This window comes from Mchenga conophoros, linkage group LG8 (assembly GCF_057382185.1).
Source record: "Mchenga conophoros isolate Kocher_MC1m ecotype Shallow Benthic linkage group LG8, M_conophoros_male_GT1.1, whole genome shotgun sequence".
In the NCBI taxonomy this organism is placed as follows: domain Eukaryota; kingdom Metazoa; phylum Chordata; class Actinopteri; order Cichliformes; family Cichlidae; genus Mchenga; species Mchenga conophoros.
Window position 1 is genome coordinate 12,385,692 of NC_140533.1, and position 22,976 is coordinate 12,408,667.

The window sequence follows — 22,976 nt, forward strand, 5'->3', positions numbered from 1 at the left end:
AAGATGAACTCTGTAAATTCTCTATAGGCTCTTCTTCGTGTGTTACTTTTATCTGTTTTTGTTTATTCATTTCTATTCGTGTTATTTCTGTTAATACAGTATATGTGTGATATGGCATTGTCTAAACTGACAGGCAGGAGGGTAAAAGAAAGAGGGAGAAAGAAAAAAGGGAACAGGGGAGAATAAAGGCGAGAATAAAATATAATTGCTCTCCCCCGCTATATGTAACTTTAATGCTACTAAAAACTTTGCTTTTTACCTGGCGCAGAAGAATCCTCCACGGTAGGGGATCCAATATCCGGCATCCCAGAGTATCTCAAAGACAGATCAAGATTCACCTGTTGGTGGAAAAAAAACTTACTTAAAATGTATTTGGTACACAGGGGGCACTACTGAGAACAGGAAAGCTGCACAGAGGGTAACTAACATGGCCCAAAAAAATCATTGGCTGCCCACTGCCACCCCTGGAGGCCATCACCAGATCCTCCTGTCTCAGGAAAAACCAGGGCCATCACAGGTGACCCCTGGTAGGCACCTCCAGACTCACTAACAGCTTCTTGCCCTGGGCCATTCAGACTGTTAACACTATCCCCCCACAACACACCCACCCACCTCTAGCCACTCAGAATCTATTCAGACCAAGTCTTTTCTTTGCACTATCTCCAAGCACTTTGCTCTCCATTGTGTGCCTTTCTATTGCTTTGTACATACATATATACATATTCCTCTAGTTTGTATATATCTCTTCTGTTCCTATATATTCCTGATGTCTTTACTATTTTATTTTTTTTTACTCCTGCACAGCTGTCGTGGAGCACCCATAATTTCCTTGTATGACAATGACAATAAAGGGTTATTCTATTCTATTCTATATTTGTTTGTTTGTATATTTGTGATATAATTTATTATTTCACAAACAAGCATGTAGCACTAAATACAATCTATGTGCTTTAGAAATACATTTTACTTTACCTAATGACAAATACTGAAAACTCAAGTCAGTTAATTCATGACATTTACCTGTGTGGTAAAGATATATTTATATAGCTTGTAGTGTTTCATGTAGTTGTTGAGGATGTATGTTAAGACACGGTTAACCTCATCAGCATTGAAGAGGCTGATGCTGAACGGAGGCCGCTGTAGAGGGGAGACACACACGCACACACAAACACACTATGAATCAGCATTACAGTCGTGGATCTGTATGAGTTTGAAAATGAAACAGTGACTGCCAAATTTTGCACACACCCTGACTGAGTGGCATAACAGAAGCTCTCTGCAGTACTTGAAACACTGCTCCGAGTTATTGAGTGGAGTTTCTGCAAGAAAGGAGGTTCAGACACATGTCATGTAAAGTTAAAGGATACTTTGGCATTTAATGGTGGTGATGCAAGTCACGTGACACTAGGTCAACAATCTTACTGAGTTAATCACTGACTCATAAGATTGTACAGTATTTCCTTCAATTGCCTAAATACTGTATTTTTTTTACAGACTTAACAGAAGAGTTGAGTCTGCGCTAAACAAATGTTGTGAGGAGAAGAGATCATTTGTACTGTTTTGATTTTAAACACATCATTTTCAAAGCCACATAGACCCCCGCCTTGCTGACTACACATAGTTAAGATAAAGCTACTTTGCTTACCCACGTTGGCTTCATGAATTGACTTGATAATGGACAAGAGAGTAGACGTTTGTTCTTTGTTGAAGCTGTGCTCTCTGCAGAAAAGCACCGTCTGAACGTACAGCTCCAGAAGAACTCCCTTTCTGGGTTCAGGGAGGTCAACTCGAAGCACACTGCACAGAGCACTGTCACAGAGGAGAACAAGTAACCCCCCCTAAATAACGTATGTGCCCTATAATTGAGTGATTATTGTTTATAAATGAGTGACAGAAACCTCTCCAGATCGGGAATGGATTGCATTTTGTTGATCTCTTCCATATCATGGTAGCTTACATCTGTCCTGAGGGAAATAGATTCATGGATAAATATTACAATCAGGCAGGCAAAGTGTAAATAAAATGGAAGCTAACGAAAATGATCTGCACCGTGTGTGTGACCCAGCTCTCACCATAGCATCACTTTAGCTTTCAGGTCATGTGGTAGCTACAAAAGAAAACGATGCTTTTTATACATTGTAATCCATTACAAATAATAATAAAAGCTCTGTCAATTGTAAGATGTAACATGAATATTTATGCCAAAATTGTTTTTTTTTTTAATTAACAGAGGCTAAATGAGTAGGAAGTAAAGAGAACCGAACACAGAAGCAGCGAATAAAACTTGAAGAGCATACCTTAATTGTCCCATCCATTTTTAAAAGTTATTATTTCTTTAGGTGAAATAACTAGCTATAGTTAAAATGGACAGACTTCAAAACATGTTTTACAGTTTAAAGAAAATATATCAGAAAATAAATCTGCCTGGAGTATGCTCCGTTTTGTTAGCCACCTGTATCCTAGCAACAGGCCACTTTTTTCTTTTTCCGGTTCAGTGTCCTACAAAATAAAACAACTAAATAAACATTTCTTTACTGTTTATCACATTATTATACATCATGTTATATAATTTAATAGATCTTATTTATGCAGCAATGCTCTTAAAGGTAACGGCATGAGCCGCACTGATTTGTTATTATCTTATAATTTAATGTAAAGTGAAGTGCCCCCCCCCCCCCCCCCCCACACACACACACGCACACAACGAAACAAAACAAAAAGAAAACCAAAACAATAATAATGAATTAATTAAAAACCTCATCACTTGGTACATTTGCAAGTCCTCGGTTAAACCCATGATGATGAGATCAGCGCTCTGTGGGAGTCATCCATCTGCTGTTGGATTTCTTGTTCTTGTGGCTGAAAATAGGAGGCTAACGACCTTTGGCTGTATGTTTTCGGATCGTTATGCCAAACGTAGTGCCAACATAATGCAGGATGAAGAGTCGAAAGTTAAATCTAAAAATAAACAGAGAGAAAAAAAATTGCAGGCGAAAGATGTAATGAGCCAGGCTGTTGTGTGATAAATAAAAGAAAATTAAAGATGCTGGGTTTGGAACTCTTTTTAAGCTCTCCATCGCTGCGTGAAGCTGTAACCATGGCAACGCCATAAACCTGCCTGAGTTTTCTGTCAACAGCTGTGTGCTTTTGTTTTTTTGTTTTTTGTTTATGTTTATGTTTTGGGTTTGTTTGTTTTTTTTGGGGGGGGGGGGGGGGGGTGTCATTAACTGAATCCAAAGCGATGCATAGCAAACCTAATAGCGAGAAGCTTTGGGGGCTATCTGTGCGACTGCTGTGGCTTCCGTGTTTGTTTACGGGGTAAGTGATGGAGGAGCTGGGAGTGGATGGGGGCACCACATTCCTGTTTCTCTTGCCTCACGTTTCTGCTGCAGGCCTTAACATCTTCATGAAGTAGTATGGAAAGCCTGTTCAACAGGCTGCTCGTCACCCTGACTGAGCTGCCGCTGCAGTTTAAGAACATTATCCCCATTTAATCTACTTTGCCTTCTGCTGCACGCAGGTGGACAGACTGGCAGATGGAGCTGGGCGGCACAATCAAACACCCGCTTTCCGTCCTTAATTGCACGTAGTGGGTTTTTCTCTGGACACAGTCGACATTTTTTAATTGTTCTCACCTTGAGCGTTGATGGTGGACTTCATCTTTTGTTTGCAGATACTCTGATTCATCTAGTGACTGCTTCATCAGTTAATAGGGAGGTTTTACCCGGACATGGAGGAGCCCGACATACGACAACAGAAGCTGGACAACCAGGTGAAGATACAATGATTATAATTTAAATATATCTTTTATATATTCTAGTTTCCACTGGTACAAGAATCGTAATTGCAAACATTACATAGGTTTTACCATTTTGTAAAAAGCATGCAAGACTGTCACAGTGAGACTGGAGCAAACACTAAAATTTTGTCAATTGTTGCTCACAAGTACTAACATTTAAGCATAGCTTTACAAAAATAGATACATTTAAAAAAAAATCTTTCTCCAGTTGGAAAAGGTCACAGTCTGTGTCAGAACCACCTGCTGTTTCCTGAGCTGCTAAACTTCAAGTCCCAGACACGTTTATGCTATACAGTATGCGGTTTTGATCTATTTAAGCTTTACATATATGCCCTATAGTAGTCACGTCAGCACGTAACCCATAGTAGTAAAGTACTAATCCTAAATTAAGAACTAGCAGTATTAGTGTAGTAAACTGTGAAAATGAAAATGCAGGTGCATGAGCAATCATTTAGGCTGTCCAGAATTAAAACCACTACAACTCACTATCTAACTTCCCAGAGCCCTTCCCTTAGCCTGGTTCTCCTGGAGCTTTCTTCCTGGTAAAGGGGAGTTTTTCCTTCCCACTGTTGCCAAGTGCTCGTCCTCTGACTGTTGGGTCTTTACCTTAAATATAAGCACTTTTAGGTGACTGTTGTTGTGATTTGGCAATACATAAATAAAATTGAATTCAACTGAATTCAGTTGCATGAGAGAGAAAGCAGAACATTGTTTTATTAATGACTCTCAAGAGCCCATTTGGACCATATCTATGTAAATATATTTCCATGTGTGAACACTGTGTAGAGACTGAGTTTGTCTGATGTGTGACCCACAGCGAACCCTTTTGATGAAGAAGCAGCAGAAGAAGAGAGCTGATTCTCAAATGGTGTTGACCAACCGGGACACTCGAGAGAAGAATCGAAAGCACAAAGCTGTCCACTCTGATGAGACGCCTCTGTTGATCAGCCAATCACTGAGTAGCACTTCTCTTAGTGGTTGGTGTTAGAATAATTAATTAGAATAAATCATTAAAAAAAAACTAAACATGTCTTTACAATGTGTGATTTAATTTTTTATTTTTTCATCATTTATAAATCTTTTTTGTTTGTTTGTTTTTTGCTTATTTTGAAGATCAAGTTGAGCATGCCCATGATAACCCACTGGATGTGATTACACTTGGTGAAGGTGACACAACAGCAAATGTGGAGTTAGATGAGATGCCTGCAGAGAAGCCAGTCGTTCCCAAGAAAATGAACTTGGAGATTGACAGAGAGCCTGAGGTGAAATACGAAGGGGCCAACGAAGCCCAAGCGGAAGGGAAAAAGACAAAGAAGAAAGATGTGAAAAAGGACAAAGCCAAACGTAAGCGGTCATGTAAGAAACTGTCCCGTGCTTTGATGAACGCTGTTCGTTACAGACGCCTATTGATCAGCAACTAACTGCTTTTTCAGAGGTGGAAGAGACAGAGGAAAAGAAGAAAGAAAAAGACACGGAGAAGAAGGAGAAAAAAACAAAGAAGAAGAGCAAAGACTCTGTCGACGCACCGAAGACAAATAAGACAACCAAACAAGAGCGCAAAAGTAATAAAACAAATTCACACTTCCACTCTAAGAGCTTTGCATCTAACAAGAAAAAACCCACTTCCATTAAATTAAAGGAGCTTCACATCAAGCTTTATGCAAATGTCTGCTCTTTTACAGAGAAGAACCTACAGGAGGCTTTAACGTCTGAAGCAGTGTCAGCAGAGGTAAGCCCAGAGAAGACTAAACAAGATCAAAGTGAAGCTGAACAAGAAGAAGAAGAAGAAGAAGAAGAAGAAGAAGATGGGCTTCAGAGGAATGCTTCTCAAACACCTAAAAGGAAAAAAGACCTGGACACATGTGAGAGAAAAATCTGTTCTGCATGATGTCTTGATGCATTCTCAATCATCCAGGAAAGTAAATCTCCAAAAGTTGATTCTGTTCATCTGGACGTAGCGTTTTGTGGGAGAAATGTTTCGTCACTCATCCAAGTGACTTCTTCAGTCTCGACTGACGAAACGTTTCTCCCACAAAACGCCACGTCCAGATGAACAGAATCAACATCTGGAGGTATTCTGTATGATCCCCGGTTCTTTAAAGTTTTATAAAAGAACATTGTCATTGTTTATCTCCATAGCCAGATGCCAAATAAGTGACGAGAGCAAAGACGAGGAGGTCCAAGAGAAAGAGAAAAAAGAGAAAAAGTCACACAAAGCAGAGAAAACTACACAAAGTCTAGCGTCCCTGAACTCCAACTACAGGGAGAGTTCATCTACAGCCAGTGAATCTAATGAAAGAGTAAGACGTTACAGGCGCAAGAAGCAAAAACAAACAAAAAAACAAATGGAAAAGATCTCAAAAAATCATTTACATCCTTTTTCTTTTCAGCCAACTTCTCCAATATCAGTGGAAGATCTTGAGAAGTTTGCCTTACGTCCTGCTCCTAGAGATGTGACGATCCAGTGCAGGGTCACGAGGGACAGGAGAGGCATGGAGAAGGGCATTTACCCAACTTACTACCTCCACATGGAGAAAGAGGATGGAAAGAGGGTTGGTGCACTGATTTTAGCTACAGTAATTTCATTTTGCTGTCGTATTTGTGTCAAAGCATCATTCTCTCCCTCTGTTTAACCACTGTGCCACCTCTAGGTGTTTCTAATGGCGGGCCGAAAGAGAAAGAAGTGCAAAACATCCAACTATCTCATCTCTACTGACCCCACAAATCTATCCAGAGATACAAACTCCTACATAGGAAAACTAAGGTGATTTCACCATTTAAAATGAAAAAATGTAGTATGATCTGGTCTTTTGGTCTTGTGCCACAGCTCTAATCGGTTGTAACCTCGGTCATTTTCATCCCAAAATTCCTTGGAGATCTTTGGACAGCTGAACTCACTTTTTAAACCTTTTTATTTACATAGAAAATTCAGGTTTTTCATAAAAATTAATTCAGCGAGTTATAGTAAAAGTAAAGCAAAGTAAAAGTTGTGATTTTTACTTTGCTTTCTTTAAAGAATTGTCTTATCTGCAGCATTCACAGCCATGCCGACCTTTGCCACTCTCGCTGTAAGTTTGTTAAGGTAATCTGGAGGCGTTTCACACCTCCAAAGCACCTCCAGTAAGATGGATTGGCACTTCTTACATGCCATATGGTCAAACTGTTCTCATGACAGCTGAACAGAGCAGGAAAGGGTCTGCTTTATTATACCAGCTGACTGCTTCTTTGAGAGGTATGAAATATCTGCGTGGTTTTAAAGTAAACTGGCTTCAGTCGAGCAGCGTCCGTCATATATCTTGCACAGATCTCCCACTTCACCACTACCAAAGTACACACTCCTTCACATTTCCTTTATGATACTCAGAGCTCGTGTCAGGCACGTGCCCAGTTGCCTTATGTCTAACAACTGTTCCTTAACACTTCAAATGCACAGTAACCTGTCTGGCTTAGCCAGAAATCATTTGCCCTGCAATAGAATCTATGACACATGGGAGGCTCCAGCTACAGACATAAAGAACTCAAGAAAAAGCACCATAAGATTAGTGTGAGAGCACCACGAATGTGTAAAAAAAAAAAAGCCACTGCACTCCATCTGTGATTGCTGATGTTCCAATCTGGACCAAAGTGAACTGACAGCCATCTGAAGAGTGAGCCCGGCTAATAGTTGGGGTTTAAAAGCACTTGTCACCACTCTGGCCTTTTCCCTAACAAAGATCTGCAATGCTGACTTACCGGAAAAAATAAGTGAGCATCAAAGCATCTGTGGTGTGTGTGCTAGCTCAAATTGTTTTAGATCATGATTGTGATAGGACTCATTTGTTTCAGGTCAAATGTGCTAGGTACAAAGTTCACAGTCTATGATGGAGGTGAAAACCCGGAGAAAAAACCTTTCATAAAAGAGTGTGAATCAGTGAGGCAAGAGCTAGCAGCAATTTGCTACGTAGGTACCACACACACACACACACACACACACACACACACACACACACACACACACACACACACACACACACACACACACACACACACACACACATGCATGCTATTTGCAGAACAGACAAAGCTTTCCAACATGCATCACAACCATTTATCACATTCCAGGAGACAAATGTGCTGGGTTTCAAGGGTCCAAGGAAGATGACGGTGCTCATCCCTGGCATGCTGGAGAATGATGAAAGAGTGGTCATCCGGCCCAAAAATGTATAAGTAAAACATAAAACTCATTCACAGTGTTATTAAACCTGTGATAGGAGTGAATTATTTCAGATCAACTTATCTTATCCTCTTATTCCAGGACCTGGAGACTCTGTTGACCCGCCATGCAAATGGCAACACAGACAAACTGGTCACCTTGGTGAACAAATCCCCGAGCTGGAACGAACAGACTCAGTCGTACGTGCTCAACTTTCACGGACGTGTCACCCAGGCCTCTGTCAAAAACTTCCAGATCATCCACCCTGACAATGGTAGGGCGACTTATTGTCCGTCTCTGAATAACCACTGGAGAAACGATTTGGCTCATTAACTTCAATGCCCTCCTGTTTTTTCCAGAGGACTACATCGTGATGCAGTTTGGCCGCGTAGCTGAGGACGTCTTCTCGATGGACTACAGTTTCCCTATGTGTGCCCTGCAAGCTTTTGCCATCACCCTCTCATCCTTTGATGGCAAGCTGGCCTGCGAGTGAGCGATGCTGGTGTGCCTCAAGTGCTTAAAGAGATCCCCACACAGGATCAGTTTTCATGTTCTGTATCCTGCCGGACTGTAACACTAACATATACATTTAATATGCCACAGACATCAGAGGAGACTTATTTTATAGGGCTGTTTACTATTTTATCACCACTGTTAAAATAAGGGTTTACTTTTCATATTTCTCAGATGTGCAAAGAACTTTTCAAATGTGAAAGATTACCATGTGAAAACTACCCATTAAATATTGATTAACGGCATTAACAGTATTAAAAGTGTGCGAAGAGTCATATTTAAAATATTTAATCGTTCTCTATGTTTACTTAATGAATTTTATTATTTAAACATTACATTGCTGATATTTTCCGTGACAAAAAAAGCCCACAGTGTTATCAGCCTGTGGACTTTTCCATTAACTTGATTAGTACAACTTTTGCAGCTTCAATCAGCCTCTCAGATTTGTATCAGTGTGATTACATGTGACATCTCTAGCTATTTGCTATCATCTCAGAGTGTTTATCACGAAAAGGAAACTTTTTTTTTTATCAAAGTACTAAAAACAGAGGAAAAAAACTGTATCAGATGTAGAAGAACTGCAGCACGTTGCAGATTTCTCTTCTTGCACAATATAAAGATTCGAACACTAGTTCCATCCCAGGACCATCACCATTGCTGATCTCAAGCAAGTTTTAATGCTGCTTAACAGGAAAAAGGGGGGGACAGAAGTCATTTGGGTTTCAGTTAGTAAAAATAAGCCTCAGTTTCGTTCTGTGGTAAAGTAAGACGATCGGAGGTAAACAGGTATTTTTGAAACCTAACCTCTGCAATCGCATTTATACATTGCCATTCTGTGTTTATTCATTTCCTGTTGAAATGGTATTATAGCGCAAAAAAATGTTTGCGGGTATTCCCATCACAATATCTACTAATACTTGCTGCAGCATACTTCACAAGTAAAGCAGGCGATGCATTATGTAACTGGGCCCTCAGGCCGTAAAAAAAAACACGAGTGCATGATGAACGAGACACATCCAGCTAAAGTGAGATTCAGTCTGCTAGAGTGTGTTTACACATTTGTAAATAAACAAAATCATGAACCCTAGAGGAAGCCGTGAAACTCACCATCAGCTCTTATCTTTTGTAACATCTTTCACCAAAGGCGTACACAACCCCAATTTCAGCTAATCTGCTCTCAGTGCATGTTGCACAACACCCTTGCAGGTTGCACAATAATTAGCATACTCTAATATCAGGTTACTTGTTAAATTGAAGTAATAATAATAATGATATAGAAAGTGCTGTGGTGGCTTAAAGGTAGATTAAGGCATGCAAACTTGGACTGCGTGGCTTTTTGCTGTCTAGATTCCACAGGAAGAGCACGTAAATGTACTGTTTTCTGTAAATATGAATAAAACAACTCAGGAATAAATAGCAAAGAAAACCTACTTTTAAAAAAATATTATATGAAAGTCAAAAGATGTTGATGTGCAGTATACAAAAGGTAAAAATCTTAATCCTGTTTAGACATTTACAGCCAATGTGCAGAAAATGTTAACACACAAATATGTGTTTAGAGGTGTGTTTTAAATCTGTGTCCCTAAAGCAGATGAATGTCTGACAGAAATGAGTGGATATCTTATGCTGTAGGTTTAGAGCTCAGTGAAAGGTGTTTATATAGTCATTTCTGTCACATGGCATCTCAGGCTTCATCGTTTTTGCAGCTTATCAGCTCATCAGTCATTCAAACTGAGTTTGGATGATAAGACGGCTGTGTCTTCCAGCTTTGTGCCCATTCAGAAAGTTACTACATGAAGTAACCTTAAAACTGTAGATGCACCTCAGCAGGTGGGCTGTGGAGCATCTCGGCCCAAAGCACTTCACCTTTTGCTTCCTCTAAACAAGCTAAACGGGCTCTGGTAAAGATTTCATGACAATTGCAAACAAGTGCACAGTCAGACAGACTGTAATATGAAACACTGCTAGGTTAAACTCTTTTCACACGCTTTCATAAACAGCTGCTCTCTTTAAAAAGCACATCCTCTCCCACCAGTGACAATGATAGTGGTGAGTGACAGCTATCTGTGTGAGAAGCCTGAGCGGTTACGCCTCTCAGTCTGCGTTTAAAACCCGCTTTACAAAAGAGTCAGGACAGTATGACTCAATCTTTGGGCTGAGCTGGCGTCTGGTGCGATGGATTGGCATCCACCCCTGAGGATGAAGGCGACGCTGCTGATTGTGTTCCTGCTCAAATCTACCAACATCGTCAGGCTACATGGAAGTCCATTAGCAGGTTATAATTCTTACTTTGTTTTTTTGTTTTTCCGTCAGATAAAAGACAATTGTACAGCTGTAAAATGTAAGTGTAAGAGCTTTAAAGCACTAGATGTAACAACACTAACACAATAACGGCTAGATTAAATGGCTAAATGAGCTTAAGCTCTCAAATGAGGTTCTTCATTATACAATAAAGTGACAAACTATTTACTGTTTTTGTGCATTTCACCCTAGTTGCTAATCTACAACAACCATGATACATCAAAAGCAGCACTTAAATGATGTTTTGAGATGCCTGGATCTATGTCGTTGTACAGGTTGTCCATTATTTTGCTAAGTCCATCTCCTGGTGCTCATGCCGTCATGTCAAATTGCCCTTGAGAAAGACACTGAACCCCAAAACGTTGATCAGCCAGCAGCTCAAGTCATGAATTGTGTGCACTCAAAAAGATAGAAAAGTATTATCTTTTTTTTTTTTTCTTTTTTTTAAATGACATCAGAAACAGCAGTATGCGACATTACGTGATGGCAGAGCTTCAGTTCATCCTTTGTCATTTTTTTTTCTCTCTCTTCCCCCCCCTTCTCACCGTCTCTTCTCCCCTTTGGTTTTCTTTCTTTCTCTCCCCCTCTTTCTCTCATTCATTCCCCCTGTCCTATTTATTTAAAAAAAAAAAAAAAAAAAAAAAAAAAATATAGAAAAGTATTATCAAAGTGCAAATCATCATGATTCAGTTGCTTCAAGCAATAGGGACTGTGTAAAAATGCTTTCTGAATAATTCTGAAACTTCCTGTTGGTTCTTCGCTTCTAATTGTTTGCTTTCTTGGCAGAGGCAGAGAAGGTAGCGCAAAGGGGGAAAAAATAGCACTAGTATTAATGCACGTTTGTAAGAGCTGCACTTGACTTGTTGATCTGATACTGACACCTGATCTATGGTTTTAGCTCTCTTTAGATTAGAACATTAATCACACTGCAGATCTCATTGTCTCTCATATAAACACAATTTCAGTGTATATATAGGCCAGTCATGAGTGTTTTAAGCTATTACAATATAATTCTATTCTGGACTGGCTAGCACATGCTTATTCACTAACAGTCTTGAGTTAAACATGGACTTGAAATGTTTCTACTTCATTTTGTTTTGCTCTGTAATCATAACTATCTTTTCTATGGGGTTTCCTAGGAGCGGACTACAATCTTCACTGTGTCAATGATTACCTAACCACCGTCTACTGCTCCCTGAACATCACTCCATCAGAAAACACCTCAAACAGCAACAGCTCCTACTGGCTCATTTTTACAGACTTCGAGTGAGACTCTTTTTACTAACGCATTTAAGAATGATGGGTCACCTTTAACGCCATGCACCTTATTGCTGCTTCTCTTTTTCTCACAGAACGTACAAGTGCATGCTGACACACACCAAAGAGAACTATTTCTGCACATTTACAACATCGCCCGATAATGACGATACGTTTGCAGATTTAGAAGTATACAAAATCTCACTTTGCCACGACCCAAATGAGGAGTCTGAAACCTGTGACGTGCTAGATGAACAGTACCTACCTGTGCACAACAGTAAGCAGCGTAATGATCATCTGTGTTGGCAGGACTCATAAATGTATGAATTATTGTTTTTTAACAGTCACACATCTTCTTATCAGTTAAACCAAACGCACCGTGCTGCCTCTCAGTCAGCCACAGCTCAAGTCACCACCACTTTGGTTGGAAAAGCACTTACGAGAATTATACCAGCTTCACTGCTCTGCCCAACAACCTGGAGTATCAGCTCCATTACTACAAGAGGGGAGAACATAAGGTATGCTTCAGCTAATCAGCAGGAATGACAAAGGGTAAAACTGAATGGTAAAAATCTACAAATGAAAACCTGTTTTTTATGTTGTGAGGTAAAAAAAAAAACCCCACAGTTTTCCAAATGTAATAATATAAATAAGAATAAAAAATTGAAATCTTCTATACTTTCTGGTAAATATCTAGTTCTAAACTGAGATGTCAAACAGCTGCAGTGTTTTTATCTGCTAGTGCTGTGGGTGTTAGCTCAGTGTGGCGACAGTTTGCGGCAGAAACTGTGAATTTATTCAAGCTGAAGGCATTTTACACCGCTTGTTGATCTGATTCTGTCTCTGTGAGCACAAAGATTCAGGTTATACCTGTTGGCAAGTTGAGGTTTGTATTAAATAGAGCATTGCACGAGTTTTCACACTTCCACAGTTCCTCTACATGCTGGGACTTGCTCGAGTAAAAACTCTAAAAGTGAATTAAAACAGGGCATTTAACCATCTGACACAATCAAACAGAGGTTTTACACATTTTATATGCAAACAGCTCCATCGAGTAGTGCAGTCATGTCAAACACATCTTACAACATTAGGCAGAGTAGTGAAATTCCCCTTTCTGTTGGTGTAAAGTTTAACTGTACGTTTCATCTCGGCGATATCTCAATGTAAGATAAAGAAGTGCAGTTTCAAGTGTTTGTCTCGGTTTTTCTACATGATAAAGAAATGCTGCTGGAGTAAGTGAAAAATCTGTCAGCACGACTACAGAAAAAGTTCTGGTAGTTCATTGCCCAAACTGTCCTGTAATTTTAATAGAACAATTTTGTTATTTCAAATGAAATAAGAAATAATTTAAAGAGAAAAAGAAATGAGAAAAGAAACAGTCGTCTTTATAGTAGTTAGCAGAAAAAACAGGAAAGTGAAGGAAAGTTTCTCTTATTTAATTGCTTATCTGTTACTAACAGCTATAATAATACAATTAAAAGTTCAAAAATTATCCCCTCCTTTACAAGTTCCAAAACCATCTACTGGGCCAGATTTGAGTTTTTGCCGACCGGACTCCAGCACGCAGGGTCTTTTTTTTTTTTTTACACCCTATTTTTCACCCTCTCTTGCATATAAAAGATCTCTGGTTCAAATCTACATTCAGGGTGTTGCATGCTGATGTGCTCCAAATGATGGTCCCTAGGCCTGGATAAATGTGTGTCAGAGATAAATCTGGGAGACAGAAAGCAGCCAAAAATTTTGTCTTCAGTTTTTTTTTCTTCTATTAAAGTAAAATGTGTCAAAATCTGCTATTAAAAAACTTACACCATTCAAGGCAGACCATAAGTACTGGGACACTTAAGTTTAGTAAATGAATGGGTAAACAGGTCCCTGAATGGGAGCATGTGTTACCAATTTTCGGCCTTTTTCTCTAAATTCTCGGAGTCTTCTTGTATTATGTTCTGTAGATGATCACATATTTAAAGGTTTTACGACTTCTTTTTATTAGGCCGAAATTGTTCCAAAATTTGGGGCATGAAATAATATAAAGGCTAATTTACACCATTGAGGCCTGCTCTCAAAAACTAAACTAGTGTTTAAAGTTAGTTTTGAGAACGTGCAGGGCCAGTAAGGAGCGTGACGTCATGTGGTTGGTAGGTTGCGGCTCGTAGACTTACATTAGTTTATCTAACTAGTGACAGAATCGATACTCTTGGGGAAAATGATGACACTAAACCTGCAAATAAGTTTATAAAGAAGAACAGAACAGGGCATTTCTGTCTTCTGAAAATTAATGGGATGCTTTTATGTTTTATTTCTTTCAGGTAAAAATTCGTGAAATTAGCACACAAAGTACGGGTATTTCTTTGGAAGATCAGAACTTCGAACCAGACACCGAGTATAGTGCTAGAGTACGGTCCATTCCCAATAAGGCTACGTACCAAGGCGAGTGGAGTCACTGGTCTGATGAGGCTCACTGGAGGACTAACCCTGCTGCGGATGGTGAGTCTCAATAAAAAAGAAAGCAGCTAGATTTAGATAAAACAATCATAAGCAGAAATTGATTTCTTGGATTTCTTCTGCTTCAGTATTTTCTATTGTGTTCCCCACACAGGTTTGTCAACGCGCATGTTCATTTCTGAAATGTGTAAGAAGGTGCTCATTCCCATCTGTGGGCTGGTGCTATTCGTCATACTGATCTGCTACGCTCCTGTTAAAAAGTAACGTTATATCATGTAAAGCCTCACTTCACAAAACATTAAGTTTCATATAAAGTCATTTTTGTACTATATTGCACTTTCTATGCTCACAGGTGGAAGCAAAATGTATTTATCCCAACTCCGGCTCCCTATTTCCACACCCTGTACAGTGACTGCCAGGGAGATTTCAAGGTAAGTTCAGCTTTTCATGTAAAAAACAGAAAAAAAAAGTCCCAAACTTAATGTCATTAGGATGTAACTGACCTTGTGATTGCAGAGCTGGGTGGTTACGCAAGAAAACACAGCAGACACGCTAGAAAAAGAGGAAACGCTTCAGATCGACACCTTGACAAAGTGTGCAGAAGTCCAGGAGGATGACTGTCGTCCACCCCACTTTGACCAGCACGTGATGGAGGGCAGCTCCTACAGCAACATAACTCCTTCGGTCTGTGATACCACTCTCCTGGGCGTCCCGTACGCTGTGAGCACCATGATTCCACTCTCAGCTCAGGGGAGCCCAATGAACAGCCTGGTTCTAGACTCCCAATTAGGGAGTCCTTCTGGAGACTCGGGCTGCTGGCTCTGCAGTGACACGTCCCTAGAAAGGGAGCCTCCCTGGTACTGCAATGAGTACTGCACCCTGAGTGCTTTCCAGCAGTCCAGTTCTATCCTGGCAGAGCACCATGGGAGCTTGTAAAAACAAGTCTTGCCCAACAGGGATCAACTCAAGAAAGCTTGAAAGTTGTCATGAAAAGGAACATTTTTCCACTGGACGGAGTAGTCCACGTTACGATTCAGTAGCTAATAGAACCTGTAGCAGAAATAACTCATTTTATCAGTCCTTCTCGTTGTGGGGTAATTTTGACATGCTCTTCTTTATAATGTTACTTCAGTTTATTGTTAATTCTGCGCATTAAGCTATAAATAGTCCTCTTGAGGGCCCACCACAGGATTTCAATCAGGCTGTGGTCTAAACTTCTGGGCCATTGCGGCACCTTGAATTTTTTTTTCCTTTTTTTACAGATTTTATGTAGCATTTAGTTACATGTTGTCCATGTACTACTTCACTGATGTTTTTATCTTTTATGCACAGTCCAAACCTGTCTGGAAACAGGGTGAAAGTCTTATTTTGTGACTCATCCGTTTTGTTTCTGCATCACTGAAATGCAAGATGAACTTCTGTGTATATTCTGCTCTTAATAAAGAAAATACATTATGTAGAAAGGTTTATTAAGCCAACACATACATGAACAAAGCACCATATAACCTTAAAGTCTGATACAGAAGTAAGCCTACCTGCCTCAGTCACTGTGGCCATTTTTATTTATAGCAAACACTCTGAATAACAAAAAGACAGCCAAGGCAGCAGAATCTATTGTATATTACAGCATGCTGAATAGAAAACCTGGGAAAGAGAATTAGACAGAGCCATCTAGAGACACTAGTGAGATACAACAGTATAAAAGTGCCATTCATTATACAGCAGTTGAAATACTGACAATGAAGTAAGCTAAATTTTACATTAAATTTATGGAAAATAAAGGAGGAAACAAAAAGAAAAAGACCCTGTGAAAGAGCAAAATAAAACAAAACGACATTTTCTTCCTTGAAATATTGATGACAGTCAGCTTGCATGGGAGTTGATGAAACCGGTACCAAGCTGTGTCCCTTGCACGACATAAGACAATTATTGTTTAAAAAGAAATTACCAGGGTGCTGACGCACCCATTCCCTCCCAGCATTATGCGCCAACCGGCAATTAAGAACAAAAAAAACTGATAGGTCAGAGGAGAACGGATGGCACAGAATGTGGAGTTTAAATAGAAGTCTTTAAGCAAGTCCCGATGTGAGAGGAGCACATTCATAGAGAGACTGAGCCGGGAGGTGATTCTTGTTAAACCCATTCCTTCCGTCTTCGCCCTTACGAGGGGGAGAATTTTTTGGCTTGTGCTCGAACTCTTTTTTCATATTCTACTCTGTTTTGGCTGAAAAGACATTAAAAACAAAACAAACAGAAACAACAGTTATTACGACTGCTTACTCAAAACAGGCACAGCATGCTGCTCAAAAAGTAAACATCTTTAATCAGTCAGTGGAAAACCCTAGAAGTTCATGTGTGATACAGGAGTTTTTGAGACCTCTACATCAATGAGATTTCTTTTTAAACCCTTAAACTCCTCTTATGTGTTTTAAATCGTCAGAAGGTTCAATAAAAACTCCTGCTTCAAAAACATTGAATTTTTAGGGTTCAGGTTTTACAGGGTTAAGATCTCATGTGTACTTTAAAATAGGTAGACGCTTCACAAGCTTAGTCCCCAGAGACACACCCAATAAATAAATGAATAAATAAATAGTTTCCTGTGCTAGTTATAAACTTAAAATAATATGAGGTGAAATCTGAAAATTCTTATTTAAATTTGGCCTTTGTCCACTCTGCATTCCTGTGTTGCTCTATACTGCTCAGACCGCTTTGACCCCACTGTGGAATTCCCCATTTTGACCACCTGCAGGTGCAAATCTATGACGTGTGCTGGATCATCTCCAGGACAACCTTTAAAAGTTCATTCTCATGAGAAAGTTGTTACAGTGCCAAATCTGGCAAGTGGTGCAGGTGGCTATGATTGTGTTGGCGTAGTTAAAAAACACAACTGACACACATATCAGACCGTGTGCACTAAATGTTCTCCCTCAGATGCCTCGAGACATTAAAGTAGAACTCCGTATTAAGAGTCTGACCCAAGGGGGCAAATTCACTGTGGATGTTGGGTGAAAAACGAGGGGAATGATGAAGCCAGAGAAAAAGTTGTCATCAAGTCTGAGGTTCACTGAGTGGATTTTAAAAAAAAAAAAAAAAAAAAAAAAAAGAAAAAGAAAGAAGTGAAACACCATATTATAAAAAGCCCTCCAGTGCGCACAGAAAAAGTCTGATCCCTCTATATTTCTGCATGAAGATGTACATATTTAAAGATTTGTATGAATGCTATTTTTTTTTTTTTTAAGAACCCCGTCTTAGTTATCACTAATAATAATTCTGCTCTTGTGGGCATATAAATTAGTAAATAAACAGCCATGGTCTACATTGCTTTCCTTTCTAAAACCATGTTGGTTTCAAATTCAAGTAAATCTAATCAACAGTTATTTGGTTTAAATAATTATTCATTTATTGTAAAACAAGACCTCCAACTCCCACTTAATTAATAATTTGCCCTAAGATGTCAGTGGCCTTACATTTGTGAATAAATTGCTGGTTTCATGTGAATTAATCGTCACTCACCAGTAGATCGTGTAAGCCTCTGCTTGGGCTGGATCCTGGATATTTGGCTCATTTAGCAGTTCCTGGATACCTAATAAGATCTACAAGATAAAAATGAAACATTTCAGAAATTCACCAGGTTGGGATGCTTCTCTGAAGGCTCCTTAATATCAGTCAACTTAATACTGAGTGCACACACTTTATGCAACACTGCTCGCTCCACATAATAGTCATGATTGACTATTGCTAAACACTGAATACAAATTGTGATGCAAATATTTTAAGCTTATGGTTTGACTCTCGATTTAGCGTTGTGCTTCTCTGCCTCTCAGGCACAATAGAAACAGGCGTACATCACACTTCACTGCCCATCGAGACTCGTCTGCTTTATAAGTGTGTTTGTTAATCTGGAGGACTGTCATGTCGCCAATTTACAGCTGAGCTTTTCTTCCCTTAAAAAATTTAAAAAAAAAAACAATTTGGTGACAAATGTAGCCACTTTGTGTACAATCCTTGGTTAGGAGATAGGCATTCAGTAGACAGGTGTGAGGAGTTACAAAACAAACTTACTGTGTGATTATTTTACATGTAAACGTGGCTTAAAATGACAGCACGGCCACCGTCTGTGCTTCATGACCAACATTATTAAAATATCACCCAGCCTGAAAGCTAAGTGAGGGATTCAAAAGCCTACGCGTCTCGTTTTCCTATCAGCATCAAAAAATTTGACTGATTACCTGATAAACTTAGATAAGGTTCCAGTTTAGAAATGTCATCTTAAAATCAGAAAACATCTGGAACTTTAAGAGACCATGTGAACACACTCACGCTCTTAGGCTTTAAGGTCATTACTGTAGATGAAATTCACTTTACAACACAAACCTGCTTTATTGTGATGGCTGGTCTCCAGTCCTTGTCCTCCTCTAGTATCGATAGGCAAACTGTGCCTGATGGATACACGTTTGGATGGAAGAGTGGAGGCTCAAATTTACCTGAAAGATGGCAAAATGTTAAGTGGGCTTTATGTTTCAGGTATATTATACATACCAAACAAAAGGGGTTAGACTACTAAAGTCACTGCGTGCCCAGACTGAACTGTTCCACTGAAGACAGCAGCGTCTGTTGTTTACACAAACAGTGCCTTTAGGTCATTTTAATTTGACATTCAGACAACGTGGAGCTCGTGCTGCAGGATTAGAGCCGGTGTAAGCCACGGTGCTCTGGCCTTGTGTGGCAGGTAAGTACGGTAGTGTTTTGAGACACACAACAGGAATCTGCTACTTGTTTGTAAGCAGTTTTTTACCATCAATTTACAACAATATCAGGTCTAAAAATCAATCAACTGGCAAAAATCTTGCACAACCCGTTTAAAAGGAACAGCAAATGACGCATGCATGAAAGCATCTATTGGCCGTGACCCTGAATTAACACCAAAATTGCAGCAACATTGTTATATCGCCAAGCTTCCTCAGCTCCAACATGCTTGCTGCACTACTTAAATGGCTTTAATAGCGCTGCCAAATTAAAATAATTAGAAGAGAAAGTCTGTATTTGCTCTGCTGCGTAAAGGTCAAGCAAAGGTTATTCTGGAGTTTTTCCTAAAGAGCAGAATTTTTCATGTAACCCAAAGAGATTAATCACAGCCACTGGAATAAAGACACTTTAACCAGTTTCCACTGCTGTTTATATAATAACAACAAAAACATGAAGCTGCTTAGATTTCTATCATTAAAGTTGAAAACTCGACATTTGTAATTATCCCACAAAGACCAGAAAACAGTCATGTATTCAACCAATCACAGCCGAGGTGTCGAACATCCCCAGCACTGCTAAGCTTCAGTTTGACAGCTTAAACACAGGTTTCCAAAGGATTACTGCACTAACCTTAAATTAAAACCTTTGGCTTTAAATCAGCCTCTTTCTCATTACCATAATAAACTAACATGTCTGAAGAGATTCATCATTCAGTGCTGCCAAATGTTGATGAGAGGAAGCCTTAATTAGCTTTTAAAGACAGTTTACAGATGTGCCGAGTAGGCTGGAGGATGCCCATGAGCCTGCACTTTTCTGTTCCATTTCAAACCATCAAAACTTAAAAAAAATAAATAATTAACTTGATCTGACTGTAGATAAACATAACCAAGTTTGTACTGGCATACAAATTGTATCTGATAATGCTAAAGGCTCTTGAAAATATGGGAACTCTACTATGCTCCAGGTTTTACTTCCAAATAGATTTCCCAAAGCATCTGCAGGCCAAAATGATAGCTAGTGTATTTGTCATATTTACAGGCTGAATGCACAGCAACTCACATTTTGGAGGTGAAGACGGATAGTCGTCCTTGAACAACATGCGCAGCTTGAACAGGCCTCCTTCCCACGGAGTCTGAGGAGAGACGATCATTAGATCAATTTAGAAACAGAAGGCTACATCACTGACTCTTAAAAGTTACTACTACTACTACTACTACTGCCAGTCAAACTGTAAAATTATTTTTAAAACTTATCATGGTTCAATTTGTTTTGGGTTGTTTTTGCAGAGCAATTACTCATACAGTATGCTTTACATCCACTACAGTATTCTCATTGTCCTAGAAAGACCATTGAGTCTTTTTTAATTATGTAAAACAAATCTACTCGGCATGCAAACAAATCTATGAAACACATTACCCCCTTTTTGCCAGGAATAGCACATTCCCAATTCATGAGATTCATGGTTCCATCCGGGTTTTTTGTCGGTACCGCAACAAATCCCTGGGAAGAGTAAGAGTTGAAATTTGAAAGTTTGTTAGAAAGCAAACACTTTCTAACCAACACTCAGGCAGGCTTTCATCGCACGGATCTCGTGAGCCAATACTTACAAAAGGATGGTCCTTCCGCCATGCCTTGCGCTCCTGGGCAAGCCGGCTCAATGCAATGCCTGACATGATTTGTGGACTCCTGCAAAGAAAGAGGGTCAGGTTGATTAGAAACCCAAACATCTGGCTGTCCTGTCTTCTGAAACGAATAGCTCTTTAGCTTTCCTTTGTTTTAAAGATAATAACAATAATAAAAAAGAAACAATTTCCTTAGTATTCTAATTCGACATGTTTAAAGTTTTAGGCAGCTAGTCGAAACAATTTAACCTAAATCATACTCTAGAATGACCATTAGCTGCAGCCAAATTTTGAAAAACTGAAAGTTTCCATACTGTAAAGAAACCAAGAGGGCATCCAGTGTTATTACAGAGCAGCATCAGTTCAGGTCCTTTTCCAACTGGTTTAAGTTATGAGCCCCCTCCCTACCCTACTCCAAAAAAACAAAGTATTGTGATATTAACATTTCTCGTGTGTGAAATCACACGGACACGACGTACAACATTCAACCTGTTTATGGCGCATATTAATTTTGGTACTTTTCTGACTTGCATCGAGTCACATACCCAACCGTGTTGCCAACTAGCGTCGGTGGCAATTAGGATGCTGCATAGGAATGTCTATAAACGCTAAACACTGAAGCTAATGACAACGAGGTAAAGCAACAAAACAATGCTAGTGATTAAAGACCACCGCAATTTATCAGTACGAGACAAACGGACTTCATCATAAACTGATGTTCTAGTATGCAAGCTAAACTGTTTTTATTGGCCTCGGGGCGTGTGTGTGTGTAAAAGTACAGCTTATTTCGACAAGTCTGCGACGCTAAAAGGCTAGCCAAGTTAGCCGGTGGAGATAACCGCTCCAGAGGAAGAAAAAAAAAATTCTACCATTTTCTACCGTTTCCGCGACCAGGGTTTTAAAGCTAAAAAGGGGATCCATGAAGATCTTACTCATTATATGTTTGCTGAACTTCGGCGTGACGTTGCCGTCAACAGACACTTTGACAAACTGACAATCAAAGCTATTTGATTAGCACGCTAGCCGGTTAGCTTCACAAGCTAACTCATGTGCGCCAGAATGGAGCTACATCCCAACAGGCGCTGGCGCTGTTAGCGTCTGACACGGCCTGATGCAGCACAAAACTGCGCAATTGCACTTGATTTCGAAGACAATTTTTGGATGGGAGAAGAACGATCACTTGCTCTCTTCTAACGCATAATAATAGCAACTGCCTTGTAGAAACAGGGGTGTGAGATTTTCCACCGGGATGAACCACATCATTATCTTTTAAAGAATAGGGACAAAGAACGCCAGAGCTAAAATGCGCACATTTATGCATTACCAAACTAGCGAAAATGGCGCAAACTGAAGCGGGTAAAATGTAATAATACACGACAAAAATGAACGTTTCCGCGTTCAGGGTGTACTCCTACCTTTCAGTATGGCTGCACTGGCTCTAGTAATTAAGCGAAATGAATTAATCGTGCTCAAATCCCGTTAAACCTTGTAAAGTTTCCCTCCTGAAAAACCACCCGCTCCGTCTCGAGCCAGAGACAGCGATGCGAAACACTCATCCGTCCTTTACTTCCGTCTTTGCTTAAATACCTCTTGGAAAATCGGACTGCGCATTTCTCTTTCGGGGGTTTAATATTTTGAATGTATTTCTTCACCTGCCCTGGGTTTAGCCGAAAGAGTTTCCCGAACTAGTCGTTTATTAGCTTTCATTTAATTCGAGCAGCCTAGCTGCCGTTGTTAGAGCGCAGTGCGTTAGAAAAACTGTTATTTAAGTTTATGTCGATGGGGAAATTCTACCTTTGCGGTTCGTACTCTTCGTTCAAGCGCCGTTTATGTTATCAAAAAAAAATGACAAAGGTTCAAGTGAAAATATGATACATTATTGCAAAGTATAGAAGATTACCTGGGATTTTTTTTTAAACACTTTATAGAAAATACAAATCAAAAATCTTTTCTAATTTCATACCCAAGTAAGCCGCGTGGTCTTAAACCCAGACGGATTTCTCTCTTCTGTAATATATAATCTTTGGGTGCCTTAGACTAAAGCCCATTAAACCTACGACTGTCAACGAGATTAAAATATTTTATGCGCAGTTACCAAAGAGTT

The 22,976-nt window shown here is 39.6% G+C and overlaps 4 protein-coding genes across 15 annotated transcripts in view; 2 read left to right on the plus strand and 2 right to left on the minus strand.

The window, feature by feature from the left end:
* cfap119 (cilia and flagella associated protein 119) overlaps positions 1-3,085 on the minus strand; it is a 4,671-nt gene extending 1,586 nt beyond the window's left edge. Inside the window, exons 1-7 of one of the 6 annotated variants that reach the window (XM_085284183.1) lie at positions 2,772-3,085; positions 2,073-2,107; positions 1,899-1,959; positions 1,646-1,809; positions 1,249-1,319; positions 1,021-1,137; positions 260-338 (exon numbers count right to left, since the gene is read on the minus strand). In XM_085284183.1, the coding sequence (XP_085140309.1) occupies positions 260-338; positions 1,021-1,137; positions 1,249-1,319; positions 1,646-1,809; positions 1,899-1,942 (475 nt within the window). In that variant the 5' untranslated portion in view covers positions 1,943-1,959; positions 2,073-2,107; positions 2,772-3,085. Of the gene's footprint in view, positions 1-259; positions 339-1,020; positions 1,138-1,248; positions 1,320-1,645; positions 1,810-1,898; positions 1,965-2,072; positions 2,108-2,297; positions 2,475-2,756 lie in introns of those variants that run through there. The other 5 variants (XM_085284179.1, XM_085284180.1, XM_085284178.1 and 2 more) reach the window with 5 other exon arrangements.
* A 126-nt stretch (positions 3,086-3,211) lies between these two features.
* On the plus strand, positions 3,212-8,764 carry LOC146568251 (uncharacterized). Of its 4 annotated transcripts, none has more exons than XM_085284188.1 (14): positions 3,215-3,318; positions 3,521-3,589; positions 3,674-3,772; positions 4,617-4,776; positions 4,913-5,143; positions 5,233-5,361; positions 5,482-5,661; positions 5,939-6,099; positions 6,190-6,351; positions 6,451-6,563; positions 7,625-7,739; positions 7,901-7,999; positions 8,094-8,265; positions 8,351-8,764. In XM_085284188.1, exons 3-14 carry the CDS (start codon positions 3,731-3,733, stop codon positions 8,482-8,484), a joined length of 1,698 nt encoding a protein of 565 aa, XP_085140314.1. In that variant the 5' UTR covers positions 3,215-3,318; positions 3,521-3,589; positions 3,674-3,730; the 3' UTR covers positions 8,485-8,764. The 4 variants fall into 4 exon arrangements, with proteins under 4 accessions (XP_085140313.1, XP_085140314.1, XP_085140315.1 ...); XM_085284189.1 differs by having other exon boundaries at positions 3,521-3,582; XM_085284187.1 differs by lacking the exon at positions 3,521-3,589 and having other exon boundaries at positions 3,212-3,318.
* Positions 8,765-8,890: 126 nt separating this feature from the next.
* LOC146568252 (interleukin-21 receptor) lies at positions 8,891-15,959 on the plus strand. The gene is made up of 8 exons (XM_085284190.1): positions 8,891-10,779; positions 11,945-12,071; positions 12,158-12,339; positions 12,426-12,580; positions 14,369-14,546; positions 14,659-14,764; positions 14,857-14,935; positions 15,021-15,959. Exons 1-8 carry the CDS (start codon positions 10,680-10,682, stop codon positions 15,438-15,440), a joined length of 1,347 nt encoding a protein of 448 aa, XP_085140316.1. The 5' UTR covers positions 8,891-10,679; the 3' UTR covers positions 15,441-15,959.
* Positions 15,957-22,964, minus strand: ube2ib (ubiquitin-conjugating enzyme E2Ib). 4 transcript variants are annotated; one of them, XM_085284192.1, is made up of 8 exons: positions 22,288-22,559; positions 21,187-21,281; positions 20,858-20,936; positions 20,667-20,750; positions 20,310-20,382; positions 18,879-18,988; positions 18,018-18,097; positions 15,957-16,728 (listed from the first exon to the last, which is right to left on the minus strand). In XM_085284192.1, the coding sequence occupies exons 3-8, from the start codon at positions 20,921-20,923 to the stop codon at positions 16,665-16,667; spliced, it is 477 nt and encodes a 158-aa protein (XP_085140318.1). In that variant the 5' UTR covers positions 20,924-20,936; positions 21,187-21,281; positions 22,288-22,559; the 3' UTR covers positions 15,957-16,664. The 4 variants fall into 4 exon arrangements, with proteins under 4 accessions (XP_085140318.1, XP_085140319.1, XP_085140317.1 ...); XM_085284193.1 differs by lacking the exons at positions 21,187-21,281; positions 22,288-22,559 and adding an exon at positions 22,836-22,964; XM_085284191.1 differs by lacking the exon at positions 21,187-21,281 and having other exon boundaries at positions 22,288-22,545.
* Between the last annotated feature and the right edge of the window lie 12 nt (positions 22,965-22,976).